General features: G+C 41.5%; 1 protein-coding gene across 2 annotated transcripts in view; it reads left to right on the top strand.

The window, feature by feature from the left end:
• The window catches only part of LOC142254494 (cathepsin W-like), a 70,017-nt gene that overhangs the window by 31,734 nt on the left and 22,449 nt on the right, over positions 1–15,834 (top strand). Inside the window, exon 9 of one of the 2 annotated variants that reach the window (XM_075325578.1) lies at positions 2,143–2,227. The exons of the other annotated variant lie outside the window; for it this stretch is intronic. Within the exon in view, the coding sequence (XP_075181693.1) occupies positions 2,143–2,227 (85 nt within the window). The remainder of the gene's footprint in view (positions 1–2,142; positions 2,228–15,834) is intronic. 2 annotated transcript variants of the gene reach the window in all.

Consider the following 15,834-nt stretch of genomic DNA (forward strand, 5'->3'; position numbering starts at 1 on the left):
ATGTTCACACCAGGGGGTGGGCCAGGCAGTTGGTCCCACCAACCAAGGAGTTCACAGTCCTGGAGGCAGGAAAACAGTTCAGATCAGTTAGGGAGGTGAAGAGTAAAGTGGTAAAAGAGCAGTCTGAAGTTGGTCTGGGTATGTGGCCCGGACGGTACAGCAAGGTTGGCGGACGGTGGTGACTGTCTGCAGGAGAGGCCTATTGGAGCAAGCCGTAAGGACCATGGACGGGCGGTGGCCCGGAGGTACCGGACCGGTACGCAAAGAGAAGCCAGCACCAGCCGGCAGGGCTTACGGACACCGACAAGGCTAGGAGTCGCCGTTGAAATTGTCAAATCTGTTAGCGAAGGGAACCTCCTGGGTTTCCCAGCAACCAGGTCCCGACAGAAGGCAACAGTCCAACCGAGAGAGGGAAACACAGTCACCGCCAAGGCTACAGTTCCCAGGGCCAGAGCCTGCGGGCAAAAGGGGCTCCTTCGGCAGCCTTCAAAGCTGGGGAGTGGGTTACCGGTGGGAACCCATTGGAACCGTTTACACTACACAGGTGCAGGGAAAGGCAGTCACCATCAACCTGCCAGGAGGCAAAACACCGCAGCCGTCTGTGGGACCCGTCCATCCAGCCGTTTGTTTTACCGGAGACTTTGCGTACATCATTGGCTGAGTGAGTACCACCGTGCCGTGCGGCACAGCGCTGCCCCTGCGACACTGCACCTCACCAGGCCCCGTAACCCGCCTGCCATCCATCCCTACCCCTCACCGGGCCCCGGGACAACCAACCCCCTACCCACGGAGGGGAGAAAACAACATCCAAGCTGCTCCCTGTCATCGCTCCCGGGATCCCCGTCCAGAGCAGCGGTGGTGTCCCAACCTCACCACAACCCACAACCGTGGGTGGCGTCACGGACAATAAACCCCCAACCCCCTTTCACTCACGGGCGAGGAACGCCGCTCGAGTCCCCGGGATCCGACCCACCGCTCGAGCCACCACCGAGCAGCAGTAGCCGGACCCGAGCAGTGGGAGAGCGCAGCGTCCCCTCCCCCGCCCGCGACATTATATATATATATATATATATATTTATTCCTTGGTGACAGAGCCAATCTTGACCCTAAAGGATCGACCTGAAGTCAAACTGAATTACATTCTAAATCCCTATCAGTTTAGTGCCTTAATCTAAGCTATTTTCTAATATACTTGAAATATAAAATGCCCTACCATTTCCTAACTGCTATTCTCTTTTTTTTTCCTATTTCCTTTGTGATGACGCTTTGCTTGAGAATCCCAATGCATGCTGGGATAATCAAACAAAGCGTCATCAGAGCAGGGAGCAGAGGCTGCAATCACTGTCACAGTCCCTCCCCTGCGTCACTCATTTCAGGGTCAGTTCTGTTCATCTCTGCTCGGTGTGCACAGTGTGACCTGCAGTTACAGCATCTGCTCTGTTGTCTCAGATCAGTAATTATCAGCCGGCAACAGCGCGGTGTCAGAATATCCGACATGATGGAGACCAGTGACATCTCTAGCAAGGGCGGATGTGAATGTGAAACCAAATATTGCACCTATAGCACTGTGTTTTTGGTCTAATTGTTGTGTTGATTGCCGGATTTCTTTGTCTTAGTTGTACAATGATTAACCCCTTCCTGTACTATAACATTCTTTTGCGTCATGGCCAGCAGAGTATTCCAGCACTAAGTTGTAACAGAACATCATGGAGATGTGCTCGCTAAAGAGCAGAGACGGCACCATAAGCAGTGGGCTGTCAGCTGTAATGTATACTTCACATCCTGCCGCAACGGTGTTAACACCAATTGTGACCAAGTATAGGAAATCTGTCAGCAGGATTTCACACCTCAACATATTTCTAGGCACAAGTAGCTCTTTTAAAGACAATTCCAGCAATACCTTTACATGGGCGATCCGCTCTTACTTTACTGAGAAGTCAGCATTTGCATGAGGCTGACGAGCTATTTGTAGATCTGAAGCCTCCGTCACTCCAGCTCTATTCCCCGCCCAGCACCGCCTCCCCCTGCATGACTGACAGCTCATTTGCCTAAAATAAAACAGCACAGATGCAATAATTATATGTATGCAGTTTGTCCAGATTCTTACTACTAAATACTGACTTTCTTTTTGTGCTAATACAGCATTACAAAAGAGGAGTAATTCATCCTACATCCTGCGATCCAAAAAAATTAAACCACGCAGTTGTAATAGTGGGATATTCAAAAGGTAAATATTAATTAATTGTTTAATTTGTTCCTATAATGAGGTGCTCATAAGATACTTTTATCAGGTCCCCTAATTTGAGCCAAGGACAGAAGTGGATTCACAAACAGCAGAAAACATAAAGGATGGCGTTTTTGACGTTGCAGCATTTCTGCACCTATTATATAAATTCGGTTATTGTGGATTTTTTTATTGTGTTTTTGATGTGTTTCTGCAACTAAAAAGCAATGAAAGTTCATGTACTTTTTTTACGGGTAGATTTTTTGCATCTAAATCAAGTTTATGAAAAAATTTCTACATAAAATGGAGCATAACCACAAGTGGAATGGACATGTTACAAATTTGAAACACGCACCGCAGATCAGGTTATGATAAAAAAAAAATTATAGATTTCTATAAATCCCATCCACTTTGCTGGAACTATAAGATGCTGCATTTTTTAAGCAGAGAAAATACACATCATAGAAAGAGGCTTGTGGGCGGAGCCAATGAAAGTGAGCTCCCTTGGATTTCCTCAAAAGCAACGATATTAAAAATGTCAAGACTGTGATCCTTCTACATTAGTGACTCCTTGGACTTTGGAGATCCCCAGGATACTGTAGAAATTTACCTCGTCAAAATCAAAGCTGGGATAGCTGAGATATTAAAGGCAGAAGTTGGTGAGGTGATGTAAGTGTAATTGTAGTACACTGTAAGGCTATGTGCCCACGCTGCGGATTTACCGCGGATTTACCGCGGATTTTCCGAAAATCTGCAGCAGCGGCACTTCCAAGCCATTTCAATGGCATTTTGGAAATGCTGTGTCCATGCTGCGGATTTTTCCGCGGCGGATTTGCCGCGGATTTTGATCCGGAAAAATCTGCAGCATGTCAATTATTGTTGCGGATTTTGGTGCGGATTTTGGGTATAGAATGGGGAAAAAAAAAAATCTGCATCAAAATCCGCGGCAAATTCGCGGTAATCCGCGGCAAAAATAAGGTGCGGAATTGCCGCGAAAGTCGCGGATTTTCATGCAGAAAAATCCGCAGGTACATTCTACCGTGGACACATAGCCTAATAGTCTTCCTACCGCTTCACAGTCCCCTAATAAAGCTCTGCTCTGGTCTCACTGAAACACCTAGTTTTCTCTAAGACCAGCTGAAAAAACTTTTGTCTCACATACATACATAATTTAATGATTTTATTAACTTTAAAAAGGCCCATTAAAGGACTGAGCTCGAGCTACAGCAAGTGTTGTTGCCATAACAACGGTTTGAGGTAAAGTGAAAGTAAAACTCATAGCTACATCGGAAAGATGGCAGCCTCTTATTATCAATAAAGAATATATTACCACTCATCATTATTTGGAAAAGAGCATAAGAACAAGTGTGACAGTCAGTAAAAGTCATTAATAAATTGCATAAACCTTTGCCTCCTATCCAATATGCTGCAGACTTGGTAGTATCCAATGATATGTGGCAGCCAGAGGATCTGATATAGCTGATAGCGGCAGATATTCAGGAAAGCACTTTACATTGGATCTGACAGCTCAACTCAACGTAGCTAGGCTGATCCAGCTCCTACACTAGTAAGAGGACTTAATAAAAATATTGAAGGAACCCCGCCTCATACCATAAGGTTACGAAATAATCCATATATTTAAGCCAATATTTAAAGGGGCAGTACACCAAAACATATTAAGATGGATAAAGACACTAAACAGAAAGTGAAACCAGTATATATTCCAAAGAAAACCTTCAATCTAAATACGAGTAAAAAACTCCAAAAAAATAATCCTGATCCTAGGATTAACACCTTAAAGGCAGTCCCAAGAGATTTCGTGATTAATTCAAACATGGTAACCCAAACAAACAGTGACTCTTTTAAAGGTACAAGTTTGGAAGGAGAAATATCTCATAAGAAAACACAAAACAACCATATATCCTCGCACCATCAAGACTGTTTAAAACAAAACGAGATAATAGGTAAAATCAACATGTCATATCAAGATGGGGGGATGTCAAATGATAGTAATAAACAACAATACATTAAACCCACTAAGCTGATTCCTTCTATATATGACAATCTGGACACATCGACCTCTTCCCATATGGATATGGATTCGTCAGTTTCACTCAAAAGAAAAGGAGGAGACAATGAAGAAAACCCTTCCACAAAACATGTTGCTACCTATAGCTCAATCTCAGATTCTAGTGATGATTCAGAAGTGACAAGCCCGGATAAATAAAAGCTAAGAATAGACTCTATTGCTTCTATGTCTCCTGTCAGGGATCCTCTGACATTGGCCAAACTGGATAGTATTATTGGATTCGGAAACAACGATATCAAGGTTTTCTTTGGGAGCCTACTCAACGCCATTAATGAGAATATTGATTTGGCAATCAGCAAACAGACAAAAATTTTACAAGATAGCCTTCAGGCGGTCAACAGTAGGCTATCGGACAATGAAAACAGAATTGTAGAGGTCAAAAACAAGACTGAAGAACTCTCTAAAAATCAAAGTGACATCCAGAGTCAATTAACAACCCTAAAACATAAAGTGGCAGATCTCGAGGATAGATCTAGGACAAACAACATAAAACTGAGGGGCATAGCAGAAAACATATTGAATAATAACCTAGTAGACTATGTTAAAAATCTAATCCGTAAAGCTATTCCTGGATTGTCAGAGCCCGAATTAACAATCGATAGAATACACAGACTTCCAAAACCCAGAACTGTACCATCTGATCTACCTAGAGACGTTATATTAAGATTTCACTACTTTAGTACCAAGGAGATTCTTTTGAGATACTTGAGAAACAACAGATTTCTTCCAGAACCATATAATCAAATAAAGGTGTTCATTGACTTATCTAAAGAGACAATTGCCTCCCGGAGAGCTTTTACAGATACTACCAAACGTTTACAGGAATGGGGAATTCTGTATAAATGGGGTTTCCCCACAAAACTCCTGGTCTGGATTAAGAACAAAATAACTCCAATTTATACTCCTGAGGAAGGTTTATGGCTCATTGCGACTCTAAGTGAGGATCCACAGCACAAAACCTGATTCTCACTGAGATGTTTTTCAAATGAACCTGGAAATGTTAAAATTATACTACACCATGGATTATAAATCCGCACAATTCACAAAAGAATTTTGTAATATACATTTTTCATACATTGTCTTATTTTACAAGGACTACTCATCTATAAGAACTTATCCTGATTGACTACCATGGTCCTATTGTTGGAATACAATTACCCACTTTTCTACAGCCAACCGACTATAAGAGGATTGTCGGATGAACACACAGTAGGCCTTCCATTATTCCTTTTAGGATGCTCATCTTCCAGAGGACTCTCCAACGTATCCAAAGGAAACTATTATTGGAATATAATCATCTACTTCACCATAGTCAACTTAATAGGAGAGTATTTCCGAATGAGCTTATACTGGAGCGTCATTAATTATTTTTTTTTTTTTATAAATAAGTCATTGTCGGGAAAACCTATTTTTATTTTTATCCTCCTTTCTTTCCACAAACTATTGCCTACTTGAGGTCCCTTTCCACCTTTTTTTTGGAAAGAACCCTAAAGGATTTTTTTTTTTTGCTTTTTCTTTCCTTTATTATACCTTCTATAGGTGTTTGATACTTATTGTTGTAAACTTATAGGTAAAATACTTTATTAACCTGTTTGTATTGGCATATCTATTTACAGTGAAGGTAATTACTAGTTGCTAAAAAAATGTAATTTTAAATAAGGTTTTTTTCTTAAATTTTTTTGCTTTTAATAGATCTTATATCTTCTGTTCTAATTATAGTTTCTTGTTATCTTTTCTTTCTCTCTCTTTTCTCTCTTACTCCGCCTTTGTTTAGTACTGACTCTCTACCCCCCTCTACCCTTCTCTCATACCTCATTCATCTTTCATCCTTCCAAATTCTCTTCCCCATCTTCTCTTACTACTTTATTACTTGAGTGTTTTGATAACGTCATGACAACAAAGATCTTGTCATACAATGTGAAAGGTTTAAACTCCCCAGCAAAACGTTACCTGACTTGGAAAGAGATTAAATCCTCTAATGCAGATATTATCTGCATTCAAGAATCAAAACTTGCCAGGATGAATCACCCAAATTTCTCCCACAAGAACTATTCAAATATCTACTCAGCCTTGAAGGACAAAAAAAAAGCAGGAGTCATCACTATAATAAAAAATTCCCTAAACTTTAAATTCCTTTCAGAAGTTAAGGATGACAAAGGCAGATATCATATCTTAACATGCCTGATAAACAACAATCTGCGTATTTTAGTTAACCTCCACTCTTCAAATAGCTCACAAATTGGATTTCTAGATCGGGTGATAGATAAAACACAAGAGGTTAGAGTGGGGGACCTCATAATTGTGGGTGATTTCAATGTGGTTCCAGATAATAACATAGATTCAACGGCACCTAATCGACTCAAAAAACAATCTCTTAAGCAATGGATGATTTTTCAGGAAATGCTCGACGTATTTAGGTGCCTTAACACACCCTCCAGGGAATATACTTTTTACTCAGAATCCCATCATTCTTTTTCACGTATAGATCTCATATTAAGTAATACCCTCTCTATTACCAAATTCAGGAAAATAGAAATAAATCCTAGAACATTTTCGGACCATTCCTCTGTCCTGTGTGAAGTGATCCTGGGACCCTCTCCTCAAAATAATTTTCTATGGAAATGTAACCCCTTTTTGATTAACTCGCCAACTTATAAACCCCATATTGAAAAACTAATAAAACTATATTTTAAAGAAAATGTAACCGATGAAATCTGCCCAACAACAATCTGGAATGCTCATAAGGCAGTAATGAGGGGTAATTTAATCCAAATGGGGGCTATCCAAAAAAGAAAACAAAGAAAATATATATACTCTACAGACAGAAATTAGTAAAAAAGAAAGTAAGTTACAAGGATCCCATATTAATTCCCCTACCATTCATAAAGAAATTTTAGATCTTAGGATAGAACTGAAAAAAGTATTATTTAAAGAGTACGAACGTTTTAATTTTACCATGAATTCAAACTACTACTTATCTGTAAATAAACCCTCCAAACTTATGGCCCAAAAACTAGTACAACTTAGAGTAAAAAGAAGAATTCAGATAAAAAAAATCAGACGGTCCAATAATAACCCATCCCAAAGAAATTTCGTAACAATTTGCCAAATTTTACGCTAAATTATATAATCTAAATAAAGACTCTCTTACTCCCCAGCCAAGTGAACCTTTGATTAAAAATTTCCTTGATAAAATTAAACTTCCCCAACTCTCCCAAACTCATCTTGATAACCTCAATGCCCCATTCACTGTAGAAGAAATTAACAAAATAATAAGCGGTCTTAAAAACAAAAAATCTCCGGGGCCAGATGGGTTCACTAATGAATATTACAAATTATATTCCCATATTCTGTCAACCCACTTGACCGAGGTTTTCAACAAAGTAGCAAAAATGGGCAAATTTCCCGATAAAATGCTTGAAGCAACGATTTCTGTCTTGCCAAAGCCCAAAGGAGATTTGGACTCTGTAAATAATTACAGACCAATCTCGCTTATAACATTCGGACGTTAAAATATACACGAAATTGATTGCCGAAAGATTAAAAACTATTTTGCCGGGAATAGTAAACAACGACCAGGTGGGATTTATAGAAGGAAGGCAAGCTCCAGATGGTACAAGAAAAATCTTAAATTTGATTTCTTGTATAAATGAAAAAAAGATACCATCCCTGATTATATCTCTTGATGCAGAAAAAGCCTTCGACAGAATCAATTGGATGTATCTAAAATTAACCCTTCTTAAATTCGGCTTCAACCAACAAATTATTTATACCATCCTGGCCCTATACTCCAACCCCACCGCAAAAATTTACTCTAATAATCATCTTTCCAGTCCCTTCAAAATATCAAATGGAACCCGTCAGGGATGTCCCTTATCCCCTTTACTATTTATACTAGCTATTGAACCCCTGGCAGAATATATCAGATCTAACCCAGCAATAAAAGGAATTCAAACCAGAGCTCGACATCACAAATTAGGGTTATTCGCTGATGACATAATTCTCACTCTTTCTGACCCGATAAACTCCTTAATGGAACTACAAAACACATTGGAATTATTCACCAAAATTTCATACTATAAACTAAATGCTGAAAAATCTGAAATCCTTCCCTTTTTTTTTAAACAATCGGGTCATTAGCAACATAAAAAATCAATCATCTTTTAAATGGGTAGAGGGGTCCTTGAACTACTTGGGAATTAAAATTACAAATAATTTCCAATCTCTAATAGACATAAACATGAAAGATTTAATTGCTAAAGTCCAAAAAGAAGCAACTAATTTACAAAAATATGAAATCACTTGATTGGGGAGAGTTAATGCATTCAAAATGATGATTTTACCAAAGATATTATATTATTTTACATGCATTCCCCTCTTAATCCCCACCTATTACTTGAGTAAATTACAAACCATCCTGAAATGCTATGTCTGGAACTACAAGAGGCCGCGGATTGCTAGGCATGTTTTATTGAAACCCAAAAAAGAGGAGGTTACAGTTTACCAAATATATTAAATTATTACAAAACAAACATAATTAGACAAAGCATATACTGGATTCAGAACAATCAATCTCATGCATGGATGGATCTGGAACTAGATTATAATAACTATGCATCGCTAGGCCATCTTATTTTACGCCATTTGCAAAATACTAACCTTCCTCTCCCTGTACACCCCACCCTGGCCTCTACAATCGCGATCTGGAAAAACCTTAAGGGAAATAAAAATAAACTGGACACTACTAAATTTGAACAGATAAAAGAGTTCCCTCTTACATTTTTGGCCTATATAGCCAGAGAAAATATTCCCACAAACTGGAGAAAACAGGGTCCAAAAAAGGTAAAAGATTTATATAATGGAATAGACTTTATCACCTTCTTGGATATCAAGATAAAATATAATATCTCAGACAATGACTTCAGGATAATTATTGCTTTACGATCCACCATAAAAAACCTACTAGCCTTCAAACATCCAATTCCAGAAATTGTTAGTATGTTATACAGTTGTTGAAGATGGGATACAAGTGATCCCTCGATCTGACCGTTGTTCCGAATTAAAATGTCGTTTGTGCACGGCGAAAAAGAATAATAATTAATTGGAATCAATTATAACTCTTCCTCTCACGACCAAGGCTGAGGCAAGACTGAAATCTTTATTCTCAGACAATTAGACCACGAAGTAAAAGGGGTGTAAACAAAAGTTTTAGTCCAATCAAGTATCGTAGGTCAGGGCTTCATGACGTAGAGAGATCTGAATATCCTCCTTGGATTGGTCAGTCCAGGCTCCAGGAATTTCTTTTGTCCATCTGTCTTGGGTGCAGGACAGGAAATAGCAGCCATCTTCAAGCTATACATATATATATATATCCTAGTATATACTGAGTCTAAGGAAAATACACTGAATATGCAATATACTTATATAAACGTATTAGTAAAAGAATAAAAGAGAACAAAGACATGCATAGATAAGACCTGTTGAAGCCCCACCTACAGGGGCGAAACGGCCGTAGTCTTTTTGTGCTAACAATCCTCATTCCCTCCCTGTAACGCCGAAGCATGTATCCTCTGACCATGAAATAAATCTGAACACTTCACAGCAATTACCGGTGAGTGCCGTTCCTTTTTTCTTCCTTTGCTTAACATGCATAGATATGTGTGTTAGTTTACATCTTACTAAACTATATACCTGAGTCTATGAAATGGCTGAATTAAGTATTTTTGGATACTCAATTCTTTATCCTCAACAGTCCCCCCTAAAGACTTACTTCTGCCATTTCTGAATTCTAAGGGTACTATGTTCCCTTAGGAAGAGAGGTAGAAAGACTTATCGGAAAACCTGCCTAACTGAACATTGAGGCATGGGCGGAAAGGGGAAGTGTTTTTTTTCACCGGTTTGAGACCAAGGACTCCTAGGCGAGTCCTCACCCTTTGTAGTTGGACTTTCCCATGTCCCAAGGTTCTCTAAGTCCTCTCTTCTAACAGTTTATTCTAGCAGAATCGTTTTGTAACTGGGGGAGAGGGTCGTGTTGGTCTTTATGGGCATGTCGTCTGTCATATCTAGGTCTTCTGTTTCGAATAAAGGAAAGGTCCCTCCTAATGTGACTTCAGCTGTTTTGGAAAATATTTTCTTCAAACACGGAATTACACAAACCAGAATGGCTAATAATATAACTAATACTATACTTAAGGCGGTCCCTATCTGGATCAACCAGCCTTTAAAAGAACGCGTCCATCCAAAATAATCTCCCCAAGGGTCGGTCACTCCTGAATTTTTCTTTAATTCTTCAGACAGTGTAGTAAGTTTCTTTATAGCTAAGGTGACCTTCCCATCCACTCCAGTGTTATCTGGTATATATGTGCAACAAACATCCCCCACCATTTTACAGACTCCACCTTTCTCTGCGAGGATCATATCCAAAGCCATTCTGTTTTGATAAGCCATGATGGAAGTCGGATCTAGTTGTTCTGCCAGTCCCTGTAAGGCGTCACGTGTATAATTAACAAAACGTTGCTGATTATAGTAGATATAATTAATCCAGTCTACATTTTTATTTACAGTAATTATGGGGATAATGGATTCGAACCCTGCCCTGACTTGGTCTCTAGCTTTATATTCGTCAGGGACCCCCCTAGGCACTCCAATAGCATCAATGTAAACATGTGGGTCAAAAGAGCCTTTAGGTGTATTTCTACTGGTACGGTCATCATCTGCACTCCGTCGAGTCCGTAAGTTGATTTTGATGTGTGCTATAAAGTCATTTTCTTTGACAGTGTGGTCAGCGGGGGCTATGTGTATAGGCATAAGTGCCTTAGCTAAAGTGCATTCTCCCGTCCAATTTCCTTCTACTCGTGATCGAATTTTCATATCCCTACAAATCCAAAACACATCTGCCACGGACTGTACCTGGTTAATTAAGTGATCACGGGTGAGATTGCTATAGGATCCACAGAACCCATCTCGAAATCTACCCATATCTCTCCCTTGACCACTCACATTATAACACGTATAGTTGCCAGGGTATATAGTGATGCCTTTCCCAGGGGAGAAGGCCTTAGCTATTATCGGGTATCTCTTTTTCCATTCTTCACATGCATTTCCCTCAGTCATATTTGTAAACAGACTAACAAGACATAATTCAGCTTCGTAATCCAAATTCAGTGGGACAGTTCCTAAATGAGGTCTAGCTCCTGCACATACATAACAGTCTGACCTGTTGGCTTGGTGTACTGTATATTTCATCCATTCTAACCACAGGTTGGTGTCTGTATAACCCTGTTCAACTGCATATACATCTTCCATGGTGGGATTAGCTATGGCTACCATACTGTGAAAGGTCTGAATATGTGTAAGCATTCGAAATACTGGTAGAACTTTTGTCATCTGTGATAACCTAAATTTTCCCAACTGTGTACAACCATTGTGTCCACCCTTTATATGTGTACCCAGAAGGTATATACCTTCATCCTGTGGTTGGGGGTGTTCTATGTTGAGAACTAAAGGGTTACACTGGTTATTTGTAGTACATGTTCTAGTGGCTGGTGCACGGGAGAGTGTCATCCTGGTAAGTAAAGATCTGCCCTTCTCATCCCGTTTATTTAACGCTACACTTGGTTTGTATCCCCAATTTTCACCAGTATTCCACCCAACAGCCTTCCATGAGCTACATGTGTCTCCATATCCACCTCCTGTAACACATATGTACTGTTGTCCCTGTCTCAAGTGTGCCTGACATCCCATTTGGGGGGCCCGTCCTAGTTGACATTTCACGATATCACAGTAATCAAATGTAAAAGTGACAACTTGTGTCGAACTATTGTACCAAAACGTAACCACATCATTTGTTTTAGTAACAGTGGCCTGAGACCACACAGATTTTGTGCAAAGGATAAGTATAAGCAGGACACTCAGTGCAGCTCTGGTGGATCGACCCTTCTGCAATGCGAGGCGTGGATCCATGTTGTCCTGCCTTCAAGTTTCACGGAGGTAGGAGTTACCAGGATTATCTGGAACGGGCCTTCGTATCTGAGCTCCAGACAATTCTTCCTGACGTGTTTTTTAACCACCACCCACTCTCCTGGTTTCAATGTGTGGGTGGCTAGATCTGTATCAGGATCTGGAAGAGAAGAGAAAACTGCTGCATGTGTTTTAGTTAACTCTCGACTTAGTTCAATAACAAACTGCACAACTGAGTCATGGTGGTCAGACAAATTTTGAGGGAAATAGGACCCTAATCTGGGGACGGAACCAAAAAGTATCTCAAAGGGGGTTAGGCCATGTTTTGCAACAGGGGTGTTTCTGACATGGTACAGGACTATAGGGAGAAGTTCTGTCCAGGGCAGTGCACTGTCTTGTGAGGCCTTGAGCAGTTTGGTTTTCAGAGTTGAGTTCATCCTTTCCACTTTACCACTGCTCTGTGGATGATACGGAGTATGCAGTCCGAGACTTGCTCCAAGCATATTCCACAGTTCTTGGTAAATGTTAGCTGTGAAGGCTGGTCCTTGATCACTTTCGATGACTTCTGGCATTCCAAACCTGCACACGGTTTCCGTGATGAGTCGTTTAGCTGTGACTCTTGCAGTCATGTTGACTACCGGGTAGGCCTCGGGCCAACTGGAAAAGATGTCGACAACTACCAAAACATACTCGTACTTCCCCACTTTGGGTAGTTGGATGTGGTCCACTTGTATCCTTTGGAATGGATAAAGAGGCTTCGCCAAATGTTTTTGTGGTGTCTTCTCTGTTCGTGCAGGATTACATGTTATGCAAGTCTGGCAGCTTCTGGTGTACGCGGATATTGCTGAGGAAATTCCTGGTGCGTAGTAGAACTTCTGGATGAGTGCCAACATTTGATTCTTCCCTCTGTGCGTACAACCATGGGCCCATGCTACTACTGCAGGGAACATTCTTCTTGGTAAACAGACTCGACCCTCGAGCTTCCAAAGTTTCCAATCCACTTTGGCTCCCATCTTCTTCCATTCTTGTCTTTCATCATATGGAGCATGGATCTGTTCCGATATGAGTTTATCATATGGAGTCCTCCCCACTTTATTGCCTGAGTCTTCTGGCTGTGTAGTCTTCCCCGTCCTGGTTATTACCATAAGTAGAATATCCGCCAATTCTTCCGGTTTCTCTCGTGTTGCCGTCTTCGCTAGTTCATCAGCATAATGATTGCCAAGTGCTTCTGGGCTGTCCAGCCGTCCATGCGCTCTGACCTTCATGACAGCTATTTCTCTGGGCATCTCAACTGCCTGCAACAGTCTCTGGACAAGTACCGCATTCTTCACTGGAGTTCCAGTTGAGTTAATGAGTCCTCTGTGCAACCATAGCAGTCCAAAATCGTGTACAACCCCAAAGGCATACCTGCTGTCAGTATAGATGTTGACTCTTTTCCCTTCTGCCGCTTTACATGCCTTGATGAGAGCTACCAATTCTGCTTCTTGTGCTGACATGTGGGATGGTATGGCTCCCGATGTAATTGGCTGATCCAGAGTGGTCACAGCAAATCCCGTGTAGAACTTGCCGCCATCCCCGTACCGAGAACCATCTGTCCACAAAGTAAGGTCTGCATCTGGCAAAGGTGTTTCAGATACTTGACAAGGTGTAGTAGTTTCCTTTTCCATCTCCTTTAAGCAATCATGGCTGCAAACAGGGACGTCAACCATGTCGCAGGAGCTGCAGCGTTCATGGGCTTCATGCTGACATATGGGGTAGTCCCCCCTAGAAAGCGGAAGAAGAGTGGCAGGATTCAAGGTGGTACATCGCTGTAGAGTAACGTTGTCAGGAAGTAGTAGGGAGCACTGAAGACGAAGGTGACGTTGGGCGGACAGGTGTCTTGGTTGAGTCTGGTCAAGAATCGCCTTCAAATCATGGGGTGCTTGAACCACCGTGGGGTGGCCAAGGGTAATGTCGGCCGTTTTGTCAAGAAGAAGATGTGCAGCATGGACCGCACGAAGACAGGTGGGCGAGGCCCTTGCCACAGGGTCAAGTCTGCAAGAGTAGTATCCAACTGGGCGTTTTCTGGAGCCATGGTCTTGTGTTAACACTCCAGAGGCATGGCCATCGATCTCATGAAGAAAAAGAGTAAATGGCAAAGCATAGTTCGGAAGGCCTAATGCTGGGGCTGTTAAGATGGCGTCTTTGAGTTTCTCGAAAGCCCAATTTCGTTTGTCATAATCCTCAGGAGAGTCGTTGTATGTGATATGATTGGTCTTGACAGCATCGTACAACGGTTGCATGATCCTGGAAGCGTCTGGTATCCATTGTCTGCAATAAGTGATGAGGCCTAAGAAGGCTTGCAGTTGTTTGATATTTCTGGGAAAAGATAAAGCATCAATGGCCGCTTTCCTGTCCTCCGTAAGATGCTTACAGCCTGGTGAAATACAATGACCAAGGAATACGACTTTGGGTTGGCACCACTGAACCTTTGCTTTAGAGACCTTACAATTTTGGGCTGCAAGGAACTGGAGCAAAGATACGGAGAAGTCGTAGCAGTCTTGTTCACTCCCAGCACAGAGGAGTAGATCATCCACATACTGTAAAAGAGCCACTTCTGGATGCTCTTGCTGCCATGGTGAGAGAATGATAGACATTGCTTGAGTGAACTGATTGGGACTGTTTTGTGCTCCTTGTGGCATGACTGTCCATGTATACTGGCCTACTTGAAAGGTAAAAGCGAACAGATATTGACAGTCTGGATGTAGAGGTACACTGAAGAAAGCGTTGGCGAGATCAATAACAGTGAAAACGGTCGCTGAAGGTGGGATCTGTCCAAGAAGAGTATGTGGATTAGGTACCACTGGGGTTTCCAACAGAGTAGCAGCATTGACGGCCCTCAAATCTTGCACTAACCGAAACTTAGGAGCTTCTCCTTTAGACGTTTTCTTTTTGACAGGAAACAACGGCGTATTGCATGGCGAAACACAGCGAATGAGAGCCCCGTTTTCAAGGAGAGCTGATATTTGCAGTTTGAGTGATTCTTCCTGGATGGATTTCAGAGGATATTGCGGCACTCGAGGTAGCTGGGCCCCAGGTTTAAGACGCACCATAACGGGAGGTACTTGCAGACGGCCAACATCTTCGGGACCCGTTGACCATAGAGACTGTGGTATAAGAGCTATAACACTGTCAGGTATTCCATACAAGGGATCGTCTCGATACAAGAGCATCATAGGCAATGCTGAGACAATACACACGTCTTCAATTCCCTCCGGTGTATTGGGATTGTAGAAAGTTACCGTCATGCCATCGGAGTCGAAATTGATGTTGGCTCGGAAACGGTGTAAGAGGTCGGCACCCAGAAGATTAATGGGACAGGTAGGCGACACCAGGAGTCTGGTCAAAACTTCAGGGAAAGGACCGATTGGGACCGGCACTGTAAGTTGGTTTTTAGTTGGTGTGCCATCTACACTAACACAAGTAAAAGTGTCTGAAGTAAGAGGAACTGACAATGGTAAGTCTTGTTGTCTAATAACAGTTTTGGCCGCACCTGTGTCCACCATGAATTTGATTGGGTTCT

Source organism: Anomaloglossus baeobatrachus, chromosome 10, assembly GCF_048569485.1.
Source record: "Anomaloglossus baeobatrachus isolate aAnoBae1 chromosome 10, aAnoBae1.hap1, whole genome shotgun sequence".
Classification (NCBI taxonomy): Eukaryota; Metazoa; Chordata; class Amphibia; order Anura; family Aromobatidae; genus Anomaloglossus; species Anomaloglossus baeobatrachus.